The 16,234-nt window shown below is 38.7% G+C and overlaps 1 protein-coding gene across 1 annotated transcript in view; it reads right to left on the reverse strand.

Moving 5' to 3' along the window:
- Window positions 1–327: 327 nt before the first annotated feature.
- The window catches only part of LOC120790469 (LIM domain containing preferred translocation partner in lipoma), a 179,126-nt gene continuing 163,219 nt past the window's right edge, over window positions 328–16,234 (reverse strand). The window contains exon 12 of the mRNA XM_040128011.1: window positions 328–591. Within this exon, the coding sequence (XP_039983945.1) occupies window positions 562–591 (30 nt within the window). The 3' untranslated portion in view covers window positions 328–561. The remainder of the gene's footprint in view (window positions 592–16,234) is intronic.

A 16,234-nucleotide genomic window follows, 5' to 3' on the forward strand; every position in this document is an offset into this window, starting at 1 on the left:
CACCCACAATGGCCTGAATCTATGCTGAGGCTGGCCTCCATTTTTGACCATTGATTAACAAGTGACAGAAAACAGAAGAAGCCGAAACTAAAGGTGCAATGTTGTCAATGCATCCATGAGTTCCATGATTTGAATATTATGCAAATCCCGATCAGGTTATATGACAGGAGGAGAACATTATACATAGTATGAAGGGAAAAGACTTCCTTTCATACTTCCTAAAAAAGGGGTAAAAATAAATAAATTCTCTGGACCACAGTCATTCTCATAGTTTTAATCTGGAGTTAACTTTTGCATTTCAACTGAAATAACCTTAATTCTTTCAGACAGGAAAGTGCATCTGAGGACCACTGTATGTTGTCTTGAGTTGAGAATGATGTGGCGTGGGAGAGCGACACATACTGACCGCAAGCTGACCGTTGTGTTTACCACCCAGAGGCTCCACTTCCAGATGACTGCAGACAACTGTTTCACTTGACCTTGGCTGTTATGACCATCAGGCCAAGACCTGACCTGTCAGGTACAGTTCACAGGGATTTTTTGGGTCAATGATGGAGAGTTTCAGGAGAGTCTGCTTGGTGCCTGGTGAGCCTGAAAGTGATAGTACACACATAAATCAGTGTGACATGGGACTGTTATTTCTCAAAGATAAGAGGTTCAAGGCCCTGACCCTCTCTGTCCAGATTGAAGACAAAGTTTCACATGAATGGATTGTGGTTCATAAGCTCCCTTTTGGGGTTAAAAGATGGTATGTAAAACTACGGCTTAGTGCAACTACATTCTTTAAAAACAGCAACTGGCAAAATAAAACTGTCTTTTAAAAGTTTGTTTCGTTTAAAGCAATAGGTGGACATTTTGAGAAAGAGGCTTTTTCTCTTTCTTGGCAATAATTAGATGAGAATGTTGATACCACTGTCATGCATGCCTGTTACATATGAAGCTAGAGCAAAGTGGCGGTTAGCTTAGCCCAGCATAAACCTGAAAGCAGGGAAAAAGCACTAACCTGGGTTTGTCTAAAGTTCTAAAATACACCCACCAGCACCTCTTAGTTAAGTTGCAGCTACCTAACAGTGATGACAAGACTCCAGCAAGTCACTGCGACCGGCCACTGGTGGTCAAAACACAGTAACAGCAAGTAACTCTGTGGAAAACCCCGAGGAGAGGTTGTTAGCTGAGCTTAGCATTAAGACTAGAAGCACGGGGGAACAGCTAGCCTGTCTTTTTCTGAAGCCTAAACACATTTAGCAGCATCTCTAAAGATCACTAATTAATATATTGTATTACATTTGTTTAATCCATACACAAACAGAAATGTAAAAACAAGTTGTGGTTTTATATGGAGTTGCTTGATGTAACAATTTTTATGTGACCAGTGGTGGGGCGCAAATAATGTAATCACATAATGTAATTTAGACCACTATAATGAGCAGCCAAGTCAGAAACACTGTTGTAATTTTGAGTTGGAGTTGGGAATTTTTGACAACTAGGATATCTCTCACTTTGTGAAAAGACATACACAAGTGTCAACAAACCACTGGCAAAATGGCTGTAAAGCCACCATTGCTGGCAATAATATCCAAATAAAATCTATTTTATATATAATTACACAAAAAAATTGATTCAGTTTATTAAAAAAGAGTCGCATGCTGTTTTTATCTGGTTGTTCTTATTAACAGACCACTCAAAACCCCTCAACAAAAGTAGCTGATTTAAGCTAACTGGTGTGACCACAAGGCTAGCAATGGGGATAACCGTCTTGGCATAATATGTGAAGACTCTCAAATCACAGTAGCGTGTGGTTTTCCTGGGTTCTTCTTATTCTACCGACGTCATGTTAATGTAGCATCAGTCTTTATACCAAGCTAACCTGACTGGCTGCTGGCTGTAGCTTCATATTTTAAAGCATAGACATGAGAGTAGTATTGATCTTTCCATCTAACTCTCACCAAGAAAGCAAATACATGTATTCCTCAAAATGTCAAACTATTCTTTTAACAGGTAGTGTTCTAGCATATGTTTGATGATCTTAAGACTGAGGACTTTTTAAACAGTAAAAGCCAAATAGTTTTCCAAATCAGAATCAGTTCACCGGCCCAAACACAGGATTTTGGATTACCAACCAGGCAAAGTGGGAAATTCTCCTGGGACCCTAGACCACCAGGGGGGCCCTAAAGCTCCAGGGTTACAACTGGACAACTGGTTTGAAGGAACTAGATTAATTAGAAATTGTCTGTGAATATTCACCTCTAAATCACAATATTAACTGATGTGACCTTCATTATTTCTGTATTTTGCTTACAGAAGGCATATCCCTAAATTAATTTGTGTTTAATCAAGTTACCATACACCAAAGGTATGGCAATGTAGTATTCCAGCATAAGAACCCAGTGCACAAGGAGTGGCCGGTTATGCAGGTCAGGAGCAAAGTTTTGCCCAAGCCCCTCCCATAACAGGTAAATCAGGGTAATCCAGTCATTGTTGACACTGGTTTAGAGCAGTGTAGAACAGTGCTTGGTTGCTTAACTATACAAAGACAGTAAAATCTCAGTGCAAAAGGACATACAATATTGTTCACAAAGAGGATAAATCACTGTGATAATGAGATGCACAAGAGTATTTTAAATGTATTTGAAATGTTTACATAGTTCCTGAGGCTGAAACCTAACTACAGTTAAGTATGCAAAGTTAGAAACTAACATTAGCCTTTGCAGACATCGGTTCAAAGTTGTGTAAATACCACTTGGGTAATACTCAATAGCACGGTATTAAATTACAACAGCAAGACTGAAACAAGACTTTCACCCCAAATTCCTTCCCCATGCCCCACATTTAAGCATGCAAAACGTTTTTCCCCACGGTGCTAGAATTCAAGTAATCCTCATGAGTTCAGTAATGGTGCAAATATCTGACAGGGCTAAAAGCTGTATGAGTGTGCTCAAGTCAACCTTGCAATGAGTTTTGTCCAGAGGGAGAGATAATCCAGCCACTAAGTGGCAGTGTTGTTCCAGTGATTATACTACACCAGCAGAGGACACGGAGAGCGAGGCCACAAAGAGCATATTCGTGTTCTACATGTGTGATTACAACATGTTTGACATGTATTAACTCACCAGCCAACTTCTGCTAATTATCCAACAACCTTATGGTAAATATAATAGGACTAATAAACATCCAATCATTCCGTCTCACTGTGCACCTGTGAATTAACATTTGTATGCTAACATTACTTTGCTCTCTTTCTTCCTTCTCTTGCCCTCCTGATTCTGTCTCATCTTTCTCACATCACCTCTGACTGTAAAACAGACAAGCCATCCTTTGCATGTGTCATTACCAATCCAAACTGCTTCTCGGTGACATACTGTGTCACCCTGGACACACTGACTGCTCCCACTTTGCCCATCCACACAGCAGGAAGCACAGATCGGATATCGTATAATTCATCATAAATCATGATGTTCCTGACTCATCTGAGTGGTGCTTTAGCCTTGGGCTCAGAGTGTGACTGGCACTGAAAAGTAGCCAAAAAATGATTGCTTTGATATGTGGTACTAACAGAAGGATGAAAGCCAGATTTGGAGCTGATGAATTAAAGATGGCAAGTAGCACATTTATTCTTAACTGCTGCCTTTGAGCAAGGCAGTATATTTTCAGCTTTGTCAGTGCCCATGCTCATTTGATATTACATAACCTCAATAAACTCTGTAAGAAACTTGTTTTCACACTTTCATTTAAAAAAAAAAAAAATTAAGCGTCAGCATTTTTTCTCTCAGTACTCATAACAGAAATATGAAACCTCTACACACGACTTCTGAAGTTTAATGGTTATTACATCATGGGAGTTTCACTGAAGGTGAGTATTATTAGTGGGGTTTCCTGGAAGCATATAACCCCTGTCACTATGACTGGAAGGATGAAGGTATTAAGCTCCGGAGGGCTTACTCATAAACATGCCGCAGCTTTGGTGCTGCAACAACAGTGATTTCCCTTTTGGTAACTAATGGCTCTGCATGTTTCCCCCTGGTGCTGAGGTGTCACTAGCATATATGCAAAGTCCTCCGGGAAACTTAAACATACACAGTCACTCCTGGAAAAGCCTGCTATGCAAAGTGTGAACGCTTTCTTTAAGCATCAGCAACATTTCCCCTTAATTTGATGTCAAAGAAAAACAGCAGTTGAAGAAAAAGGCCATAATTTGCGATGTTTATGTGTTCTTTGTCCCAGGTTTACCTTAGGTGAAACAGTCATTCAGGAATTCCTACAAACAATGCTCCACATCTACTTAGTAGAAGTTCACAGATTTGTCATGCAATGCCTGTAGGAATACAGTGCATTTTCTGCTCTGCCGCTAAATCGCTTTCTGCTTCACTGACATGCTCTTGCCTGTTTGTTGGGGCAGTGCCTCATGTGATTTATTGGGCTTGATTGCAAGACAAGCAGTAATTCACTCCTTCTTCGCCATCATTAACAGTCTATAATCCTGAAAGAGGCCTACCTAATTTTTATTGTTCATTTCCTTTATTTCTGGCTGAATATGGGGTTTCTGCACTGCTCAGACTCTTGTGTCAACATATGCCACTTTATGCTCTGTTTCGTTGACAAACTTTTGTGTGCAATTGGAGAACATTAAACCGGTAAGGTGCATGTGAGGATGTTGTCTCTGGTACGCCTCCATCACATCATCGCCCACAGTGTCACTTCTAACACAGGAGAAGGCAGCAAACACTTCCTTTTCAAGTGATGCCTTTGGAAATGAAAGGCAATATGAGAGAGAAACCCAGAAAATGAGGAGGAATTACAACAAGGTAGCCACGCAAGGCACCGGGACTTGGAGATGATGAAACAGAAGCCCACTGTAGAACAGAGATCCCCACATATCTTACAAGTCCCCAGTTTATCAAAGCCTATCCTCCTCATCCCCCCTCCCCATGCCCTCACACAGCTTCTCATCTCCGCAGGGAGGTGAAGTTTGAAACCAAATAAATAGTTCACCCCACTTAGTGGCAAGTCGAACACCTTGATTTCCCCCTGAATATTTGTTCATTGTAGCTGGGTGATGTTTCATCCAGAATTTGTGCCTTTGCTTGTTTATAAGAAGGGGTGTGCAATGGCTACTAAAAATAGCTCCATTGACCCACTTTTTCAATAAGACCCACTGGCATTGTTGAAAAGGATAGATCACATCACAGAAGACCCTTAATAGAAACATCCAGTCATCATCTTTTCAGTATGATTTTGAGGTTACGATGAAATCTCCCACAACATGCTTTTCTTTTATTTAAATGTTCAGCAAGGCCTGAGTCTGGTTTCGTTCCATTTGCTACAAAGGCCATGCATCGCTGTGGTTTCTCCGCTGTCAGTGATCTGTTTGACGGGAATGCCTCGGAAAGTACCCATTACTAAAAACAGCTACCATCAGATTGCTGTAACAAGACATCTTTATTGTCTGTCTTTTTACCTTTTATTGGCGTGATAGTGAGGCCCAGTCTCCAGTCAGGTGAGGTCAGGGAGTTAAAGCAGTGATTCCGAACCAGGGGTACTTGTAACTCAGGATTGTACTTCTGCAGTTTCCAGGGGTATGTGGAAAGACTGTGGATTAGTCCAACTAATTAAAAAAAAAAAGAAACCCCATACTTGTGTTTAGAGGAAAATAACCATCCAAATAGACCAATCCAAATTGGTATGATGCTGGTCTTTAGTAAATTTATTATCACAGTTACTGAGCTACCAGCTACAATAGGCCTACTGCACAGTACACACCTCCCACCAACCTGAGGGAGTTATAACACCTTAACACCATGTGTTGCCACTGAGAGTGCACAAAACTAGTTTGCAAGCTAGCAGAAAATCTAAAAGTGATGGATTAATGATTTAGATAGTTAGCTAAAAGAGAATAAACATTTGAAATAATTAGCCAAAAGTAATTGGACAAACTGTGTAAATAATTACCTACAATTAATGGATAAAAAGATGAAAATAATTACAGATTATAGATTAAAGTAATGGATAAATAGTTGTTATGGATAAACAGTTGAGATAGATAGGTAAAAGCAATGAATAAACAAGCTAAAAGTAAGTAAGTAAGTAGTAAAAGTAACAGTTGTAATAATCAGCTAAAAGTAGTAAATAAAAAGTTGAAATTGCTTAAAGTAATGAATAATAGATTGAAAAATCCCTCTTATGCTACTAATGGCCACTTCAGGAATGTAAACTTGACCAAACTGACCAAATTCATCTAACATTATCCACGTGTAGTAGTGATACTGAATGTCCACACTAAATTGTTGATGGTACTTAAACTGATCTTAGAGATGGTGGGGTAAATCAGACAAAAAAGCTGAGAATCACTGACCTACAGGGACCTGTAGGGACATGTGTGAGCTATTTGACTGACTAGCTTTGTCGCTGGGGAAAGGTCCAAATCAGCGGAGGACAGTGAATGGCTTGTATCCAAAATGGTCTGCTGACTTTTCTCTTTTCTGGTTGATTTACTAAGAAGTCTTTGAACTCTTCCCGGGTGGAGTGATAAATCAAAAGCAACAAAAGGGAGCTTACAAAATCTTCTAAAAAGAATCAAGGCGAGAGGAAGACAAAACACAGGCTAACAAATCCTACATTTGCCCTTTCCTATAACCACGAAAGATTTATCTTCTATTTCTACCTGCTGCAGTTCATATATGATTTTTTTTTTAGAAATCTGCCTAATCCACATCACTTTGTCGTCATGAATGTTTCTGCAAAAATAAAGATGTTCTGAACTGAACATTTCTCCAAAGTGAGCTGCAAGTCATGTAATGGAAGCGATGATAAGTGTAAAATCCTGGACAACTCCCCTGACACCTTCTTGTAGATCTGAATCCAAACAGTGCGCTCTGAAGTGCTGCACTTTCATGGGAGAAAAAAGAGGCCTGCTCCTATGGCAACAGAAAATCAGTTAAATGAAGACAAACAGGAGGCCTCTGAACCTCCACCTACGCGTGCACTAAAAAACACAACCTCCTTTCACAAATCCATCAATGTAGTAACTTTGTAGACTTGCTGAATGCTAATGGCTCGTAGCATGCACCACTTAAATAGGTCACGACTGGGAATAATTGTATTAACTGCTGTAAACAGAAATAAACAGCGGAAAGTGAAGAACAGTAATGGCTTGTCGGGATCTATTCAGAGGCTTTCTCAGAAAATGGTGGAGAAGTCTTGAGGGAAGCACTCAGTGTCACAATTTGGCTTTTTGTAAAAACTGCCATCTGCTTAAGAAAGCCAATTACAGAGAGAACAGAGAGACGGGAAAGCAGAAAAGAAAAAAAAAAGTATCTTTAGGACTAGAAGTTTAAAACTGATAACATTCTTCAGAAAATGAGCTTTGGCGATGTTCGCTCACATCTGAATAACACAGATAATTTGACTTTGGAGCTCTTATTCTACTTTACCTTAGATCTCTGACCTACTGAATAGAATACATTAAACTGTGATTAAGTGGTTTGGTTTTCAGAGTGAGATCTTTGGAGAATATGAACTAAAAAGATTTAGTTATTTAACGTGATCATTCCAGTCCACTGTGTCTGTTTTTATGGATCTAGCCTACAAAGTTTGAATGTCATGACTGGTCCTGAGACACAATGCCAAGAACAAGCTGTTCCCTGGGCGGCCCACAAATATGTGCAGTAGAAGGTTTTGCGAAAGAACTGTAGGAAGTTGATCAGTTCTCCAATTGGTCAAAAGTGAATTCAGCTGGTCAGATGCAGACACAGTAGACATGTTTGCATACATTCTCTTGAACAATATCATCACATCCACTGTTGCTCTGTGTGTTCTTCCACAGTGTCATGATAAATTTCTTGTAGCAGCAGTTGACCCTTATTTCCTGGTTTTGTCTCAAACAGACCTCTATGCCCTTCTATCCTGGGAGCTATATTTACTCGACAGCACATTCATAATGTCTGCTGGTCAAGCTTCTCTACTCTCTCTGGCTGGCAAGAGCAAGGTATTCTTTAAATGTTTGAACAGATGGCTCCCAAGAAGTCTGGAGGTAAAAATAAAAACATGTGCGTGAGGCTTGAGAGCTCAGAATGCCATCTATTCTTCATCCCTTATCTCCTTTGGGATCCCGGCCTCGGGGCTGATGGTTTTGGAAGCGTATACACACTTGGCCAAAAACAACAGCCAAATGGTAATATATCATTTTGAGGTTGCCTACAGTATGAAAGCATTCTACTGTGAGCTGTGTTGTAGATGCAAATCATGACATAAAAGACCTACACTCTATTCTGAATGTCTACCATTAAAATCCCCATAATTTCAACTTAAAATATTGTTCATTCTTTGCTGAAAGTGAAATTACAATAGTATTCACTGACGTACCGTATGCCATCAGCTATGTTTTGACCATTTAAAAGTACCATCCCGTACGAAGAAATTGAATTATAATTTCCTTCTTTATTTCTTTGCTCCTTTTGGCACTAACAACAAAAACCGACAGAGAGAAATTGCCATCCTTACAGCCATGCCTCCAGCATGACTAAAAATTCAATAATGGTCATATAAAAATATCAAAAAGTCATACAGTGCAGTGCAGTCTTTGTAGGCCTAGATCAGTCTTGAGCATCTGTGTGACAGTGAAACAGCACAACAGTTTAGTTGGGCAATGGATCCTCCTCTTGTGATATTCTGCAAATCTGACTTGAATTCAAACCCAAGAAAACCAAGATTTTCCTCTGTAGTTTTGTTTACCAGTGATCACAGCGGTCAGTTTCCACGACTGTTATTGTGCTATTGTGTATTCCATGGAAATATTCAACTTGGTTAAAAAACATTTGTGAGCTACAGTATCTTACCATTAGTGGACATTTTAACTGAGTGGTTGAGCATTTTTTTAGGCATGCTTGCGGCATGGCTTTACGGACAGCGATATTGGTGATGATCAGTTAGTCCACCACATTGGTGCAGACTGAATTCTTTCAACAACTATTGGATGGACTGCTATTGAATTTTGTACAGACAAATGTCCAATTAGGATGAATTGTTAGCACTTCAGTGATCCCTTCACTTTTCATCTAGCACCATCATCAGGTCAAAATTACAATTTGTCCAATATTTTAATTTATGACTAAATATATGCTAAACTAATGACATTCCCATCAGCTTCGGCTGTACTTTGTCTTTAATGCTAATTAGCAAATGTTAGCAAGCTAACATGCTAAACTAAGACGGTGAACATGGTGAACATAAATCTGAGCGAATGTTTCATGCAGAATTCAACTTTGGTGCACTTTGTCATGTGAATTTTTCGCTGATGACCAATAGCAAGTTGTCTTGATAGTGCTGTCTTTTGAGGGGACGCAGAGCTGGAGAGTCAAAAATAGAGGAAGCTCTCATAGTTCATTAGCTGTGTTGTACCATTCACTTTTATTTAACCTCCTCTGCTGGAGTATACCACAAAAGAGATATGATGTGCCGACAGTTATAAGACAGCAGTCGATTGTACATATATCTATTTTTAATTAAACTGTGTGAACTTATTTTTCCTGTTAGTAACCTAGCTAAGCTAACAAGCTAACCAGTTTGCTAGCTGACCACAAACTTATTTTCCCTCCTCAAAAACCTTTTATTGAATGCAATGGTTTTCAATAGTGAATAAAATACCAGTAAACAGAACTGTAGAGAGAAAATAGTGAGCTCCTGGAGCTATCGTCAGGCCAGCTAGCGAATTAATGGTTACTTTGCCAGCTACAACAGTAAACCAATTATCCCTGCGAGCAGTTGCTATGTCACCAAGGTTCTGGCCTGATTTATCACGTTTGAGTGAATTTCACTTTGTGGTGTAGCGGCTGCTTTATGGTGAGTGCTAGAGATGGTCCCAATCAGGTTGAATTATGTACAGCTAGTTTTTCAAGGTACTGCAGCTCAAAATGTGCTCTATGAAATGAGTGAGAAACCCATAAATTGGTTAACACAGTATGTCTAATTCTGCAGGATGACAAATCCTTAAATAATACTCAGCAGCAGTGCTGCAGAAACACTTGTAAATTTTGACTTCCTCGTAGCTCTAACATTCTATCTAGCATCTCTAAAGCTTCACCAAAGGCCTGTGGAGACAATACTAAATATGTTCAAGGACCCAACATCTCTCTTCCTCATATCCTAAATCATCAGGCTGCCCAAACTCTGTCCTGGAGAAAAAACATTTGACAGAAACAAAACATAGATCTCCAGTTTTTCAATGTATGCCTGGGGAACATACGAGATGAAGACACAGTGTGAAGGGTAACGTGTATAAAACATGAGCAGATTGGGAGAGTGAGGGGAGCACTGCCTTGGAGTACAGACTAAATGTAAAGTGAATGTCTGATTTATGACCCACTAACCTTTTAACCTGAGAGTTTTTAAGCTGCTACAGTATATTTCAAATGATTTAAAAGGTATGTTAATTGACTTGAACTCTGCTCATCCTGTTTATTCTTTGCTTCCTTCTCAAAGAAGATACTGTAAATTAACTCATACAGAAGGGTACATCTTCCATCCACACAACAGTGATACTTAAAGTACAGAATATACATCTTGTCATCACAGTTAGGCAAGTTCTTAGTCTACAGATACATTGAGAAAGTTTTTTGAAAAAGTAAGTGCAAATGTGGAATAACATAAGAATAACATATGAGAAATCTGTGTTAGGAAGGATTTCCCCATTAACTCTTTTTGAGAGCAGGGAATGAACATTATCCGCATTGTTGGAATCCCACGTCAAGTCTTTGCCACTCAAAGGATATGAGATAAGAAAGCTGACAGTTACACAGAAAAACACATTACTATTTCAGTTGGCATTGCTGCTTCCGTGCTGCTCTGCAACCATTTTGAGTCATCCCTTACTCTGCTGTTAATTGTTAATGATTTCTTCAAATGCGAGCTGGTATCGCTCATACTTTCCCTTGGAAGGTGCCACATTCCAGGGTTGTAAATCCGAGGTTAATCCACAAATTAGGTTTCAGTTGGCAGTGTGCATGGATATTGTGAGAATGGGAGGGCGTGCCAGACTCATGAGAGTGTGCTGTCTAACATGCAAACCTGAACCACAGACTAGATTTTCAAAATGACTTTGATCATGTAGTTCTGAATCATTTACTAGTGAGATGGAGAGCATTTGAAACACACATGGGTAGTGAGCAATGAGAAGGCTAATGCTAAAAACACGGAAAGCATAGTTATCCTAAAAAGGGCTTATTAAAATTTAAGAAGAGGTGGGGGAGGGCCTCTAATCAGACACACAGACCTCAAACTTTAAACTAATCCAGGGAACTAGGTGAAAAAGCTGTCATTATTTCTGTGGTGTTTTTCTTGTAATTTGCAAATTAACATTGTATGTGAGTATTTACACTTGCTAACCCCTTATGAACAAATGTGCCGGGGAATTATTCCATAATTCCTGCTAAATGAGGATATACAGTCATCAAAATATCATTAAACAACTGTCAGGCTAGTAGGCTGGACGTCTACAAACCTTTCCAGCTAAATTTAGAAAAACATTTTAACAGACGAGACACCTTTTTACCTTCAAAACTCAATAAACCAAATTTGTCACGGATTTATCTCCATGAAGTTCTCTGTCTGCCTGAAGGCATATTCTCCGGTTTCCAGGCTCCGAAGATAACGCTTTACAATTTCAATTTTGTGGTTACCAATTGTTTTATGAAATTGTGAACTTAATGTGATTTTAGTGCAAAAAGTCTTAAATGGCATGGTTGTTGATTGATAATTTATGCTAGCCAATTAATTCTGAAAACTGAAAAGTCACTGACTTGTGACACAGCACTTTTAACAACCATCCCGTGGAGGTCAGTTAAAAGTGGTATAATTTTCACTTTGTTGACACTGCAGTAATGGCTGAATTGTTAGCATGTTTAACACGTAAGTAAGTTCACAGAGTGTTATATGAATTAGTCTTTACAGACGGATTTATTGATTTTTTGCCCACTTGAGGGCAGCACAACAAGCTTTAAACACAGCAATATATCATCTTATAAAGTTAATATGGTCAACCTTAGCAAGCCGTTCCCTAAGCACACATGGAGCAACATTAGTTTTTTTAGGTCTCCACCAACTCCTGAGGGAAATATCTGGCTCTATAGCTGCTATGTGCTACTATGTTCACCAGTTAGTTGCTTGGTGTCTGCTACTTGCCGCTGAGCCTGTAGAGTACAGTGAGTTTATCAGAGCTTTTTCGCAAAAAACAGGTGCCTGCCTGCTGGAAATTATGTTAATGAGACTGGACAATGGCAGACCATAAAACCAAAACAATGAGCAGAAAGGCGCTAAATGCTCTGTTGAGCAGATGGGGAACTGCAGAATAAGGTAATTCTCCATGGGTTCATCATTACAAGCAAACCCTTTCACATTACGCATAGTTATTTGATCCATTGTTCATGTTAAAATTTTAATTGGTGCTGCTTTAAAGGAATACTCTGAAATTTAGGAAATGTGCAGTTTTCTGTCTTACTTGGAGTTAAATGAGAGGACGTATTTAGCTTACCCTGGCAAAAATTCTGGAAGCAGGGGAAAACTCCTAGCCTCTAGCATCTATCAAAGAGCTTTTAAAATCCCATAGCTTCAAATTCAAATGTTGTAACTTGCTTATTTAGCACGTTAGCATGACACTGTGGTTGTCCTTGCAAATTGGAGCTATTTACAACAGCTGGGCACAGAGACTGCATGTGTCTCTTCAAAGCCCTGTGCTCATAATATGGTTTTAATATGGTTGCCCAGGGAATTCTAGGATGAAATTGCAAATAGTTAGCTAGCTAGCTAGATAGCAAAGTACAACATATAAGAGAATTTTGAACTATTTGAAGGCTTTGAGGTAAACTCAAAGCCTCAAAGTAGAAAGATATCTACTGTCTGGTAAGAGAGCAAACAAGCGTATTTCTCAGAATGTCAGTATTTTTTCAGTAATTCAGGAAACTCTGGTAGAACATGATCTTGCCCAAAAAAAACGTTAAAATTGTTACAGGGTATCAACTGATGTTAACATGCTGAATTTAACTTAACAGTGTTACCATTTATCAAGTGAATTTTGCATTCTCTCACAAGACCACTCAAGCCAAAGACTGACATTAAGAAGAAAGTCAACAGATTTTTGAGACAAGCTGTTATAGGGGATTACCTGTTGGAATCAATGTAAATGTTTTAGCAACTAAATTTTAGCTACGGATGTCACTTTACTAAACTCCTCCTGTCAGCTTTTCATGGCTCTACTAACATGTAAAATATGTCTTATAATTCAAAGAACGGTAGGACACCTATCAGCTGGCAACAACACCTTCTTCATTATAATTACCTTGAATAAGGACTGTCAAAGAACGACAGGTTGCTAGGAGACTGTTGCAGAAAGAGCCCAAGGAAGGCATTAATGCTGACCTTTAGCAGAGGACAAGGTAAGAAAAGGAAAATTATGTATCACATTGTTCATGCTGTCCAGTAGAGATTTTAAAAAAGTAACACCATGGAAATAAGTCATTTATTTTTTACTCAAAACAAACAAACAAACAAACACCTAAACAAACAAACACCATTCACAAATGATTCACAATCTCAATCAATCTTGGTACTAACATCAATTGTTTGAATCACTGTTTCCATGACTCAAAGTGTAAACAAGTCTTCACACTGCAGGTCTGACATTACATGTGTTGACATCAGAGCTTTATCTTTCCATTACTGATGCTGAAAGCTTGATTCGAGTTCCCCTTAACTCTGGTATGAGTTTAAAAGTCACACCAGACGCACTGACCGCTGCAGCCAACCACAGAAACAGCATCATATTCGAAATAGCAGGAGCGTTTCCATCAACATTTGTTGTGTGTGGCCCTTTTTACTGAACTGTGTAAAGATGAAATCACTGGTACTGAGACCCACAGAGTGAAAGTCTGGTCATATAGCTACTCTACAAGAGTGTATTCAAATCAAGTCATTGATCTGTCTCAGTGACATGCACTAATCTGGGAAGCACACACCTCTGTGAGAGCAAGCGCCACAGGGTTGCCAGGTGCAACTGCTGTGTTCATGTGAGAAGAAGGGAGTAAACTTCCCTTCACACTCTCACATGGATTTCTGGATGGACTGATAAAGAACAAGACAACTTGGATTTGGTTTTTAAGACTAGCGTTGCATCTGTGAGGATGTCAGTTTGTTACTTTGCTGACAACTGGTCTAAATATTTCACATGGCCTATATTCAGGTGATTGATGGTGAATACTCTGTTGCAAGTAAAAGTATGCATCAAAATATATACTGATTTATTTGATGATTGTTTTGTATTATTAATATGAATCTGCAAAGTAACTGGTAACTAAAGTTTTCAAATAAATATAGTAGAATAAAAAGTACAATGTTTTCATCTGAAATATAGTGGAGTAGAAGTAAATAATAGCAGAAAATGGAAATATTCAACTAAACTACAAACACCTCAAAATTGCACTTAAGTATGTGACTGAATTATGTAGCTACTTTCCTTCATTACCTGTGACCCAGTGAATCTCTTTGGTGGCAGGTGACAAGAAGTGGCTGATGAATGCAAACAGGATTTAAGCAGCTACATGGACTGCAGTGTAGAGGGAAAAGGTCATTCCAAACTGAGAAGAAAAATGACAACAAAAAAAAAACGAAACGTGAAAACAACATGTAATGCTTTCACAGGGAGTTAGGTGCTGGAAGGTGCAGTCAGTCCAGGAAGTCACTGCTCCCAACCAAGAAATAGCTCCAGCATGTAACTCCCTTTAAAAAAAACAACAATATTTCATTTTTACAAAAACTAGTTATAACATATTGCACCGTTGTTTATCTTTGGACCGAGCCAGACTAGCTGTTTCCCCCTGCTTCCAGTTTTTATGCTAAGCTAAGCTAATTGATATCTGGGAATAGCTCATAACGCACAGGCATGAGTGTAGTACCTTTCTTCTCGTCTAACTCTGCAAAAATAGTGAATAAGCATATTTCCCAAAATGTCAAACTATTCTTTTAATGAGCTGTTCTCTGTTTGTTTGTGGTTTAAAAGAAAAAAAAAACCGATGTGTTCCAAGATTTTTCACAATCCACAGAGAAGCTCAGTCGGAAACTATGGAATACACGGTTTTTAACCATCAGTAGAAGTGTGTAATTATGTACTCTGAAAATGTTGAGTGGCCAAAAAAACATAACAAAATTATAATTGTAGTCGTAGAAAGAATAGGAGGAAGATTAGGTAGAGAGAGACCTTAACCGTGAATCAATGATTATTACAAAGGACCTCACTATTATTTCATAATTACAAACAATGTACTATAAAATAATAATCCACAAATGAAACCTTTAGGATCTATAATTAAGGGATTGATTAATGTGTTCATTATATTGCATGCAATTTGCTACTAAACTAACTATGAAGTGAGCCCATAACCTCATAGTCGCACAAGTTTATGATAATAATTCATAAATGAATCCATGCCATCCATAGTCATATTCATGTATTAATTAATTACTGATTGCATACATATTCATAGGAATCAATTCATTGACTGCATAACAAGGCTGTCAAACTGTGTTCATCAAATGACAGTGTGACTTGGTTAAAGCAGCCACAACCTGATATTTTCAGTTTCAGAGAGAACGATTTATCTGTCAAAGACTCAAGAGCACAAACACCTGGATACACTGAAGTGTGGTTCATTCACAGCTCAGCTACTACACACGGCCTTGGAGACATAATCAATAATGTTGATTACACCATAAAACACAGAGGAACGAGGGTAGAAAGAAAACAGTCCCATGCCATAAAAAGCTCAAAGACAGACATACACTAGTCCTATTAAAATAGCTTCTTTGCTTGAATCATTCCTTCTATGTTTTGATTTTTTGGTCAGTGGCATGATACAACATGTTTATTCTTATCATTTACAGTATTACAAGAATAAGCATGTTGTATTTGTCAACAATTTACTTCAATTCATGGTTGTTACTGCTATTTTATTACGCTCCGCCTTCAGTGGAAATGCTGAATATTTGTCTGTGGCAAAGAGGCCAGTCCACAATAAAAAGGAAAAAGTGTAAAATTGGTATTTTAAAATTTGAGAGAGGTGGTGCTTTCTCTGTTAGTTGCATTGTGTCGATGCCTTTTCACTTAATCCACTCTGTGATGTGAATGGACTCGGTCATGATAGTACACACAACCTGTGACATTCAGCTGTTTACACACAAATGTTGGAGTGGTAAT

The sequence above is a fragment of the Xiphias gladius genome, chromosome 6, assembly GCF_016859285.1.
Source record: "Xiphias gladius isolate SHS-SW01 ecotype Sanya breed wild chromosome 6, ASM1685928v1, whole genome shotgun sequence".
Lineage (NCBI taxonomy): Eukaryota > Metazoa > Chordata > Actinopteri > Istiophoriformes > Xiphiidae > Xiphias > Xiphias gladius.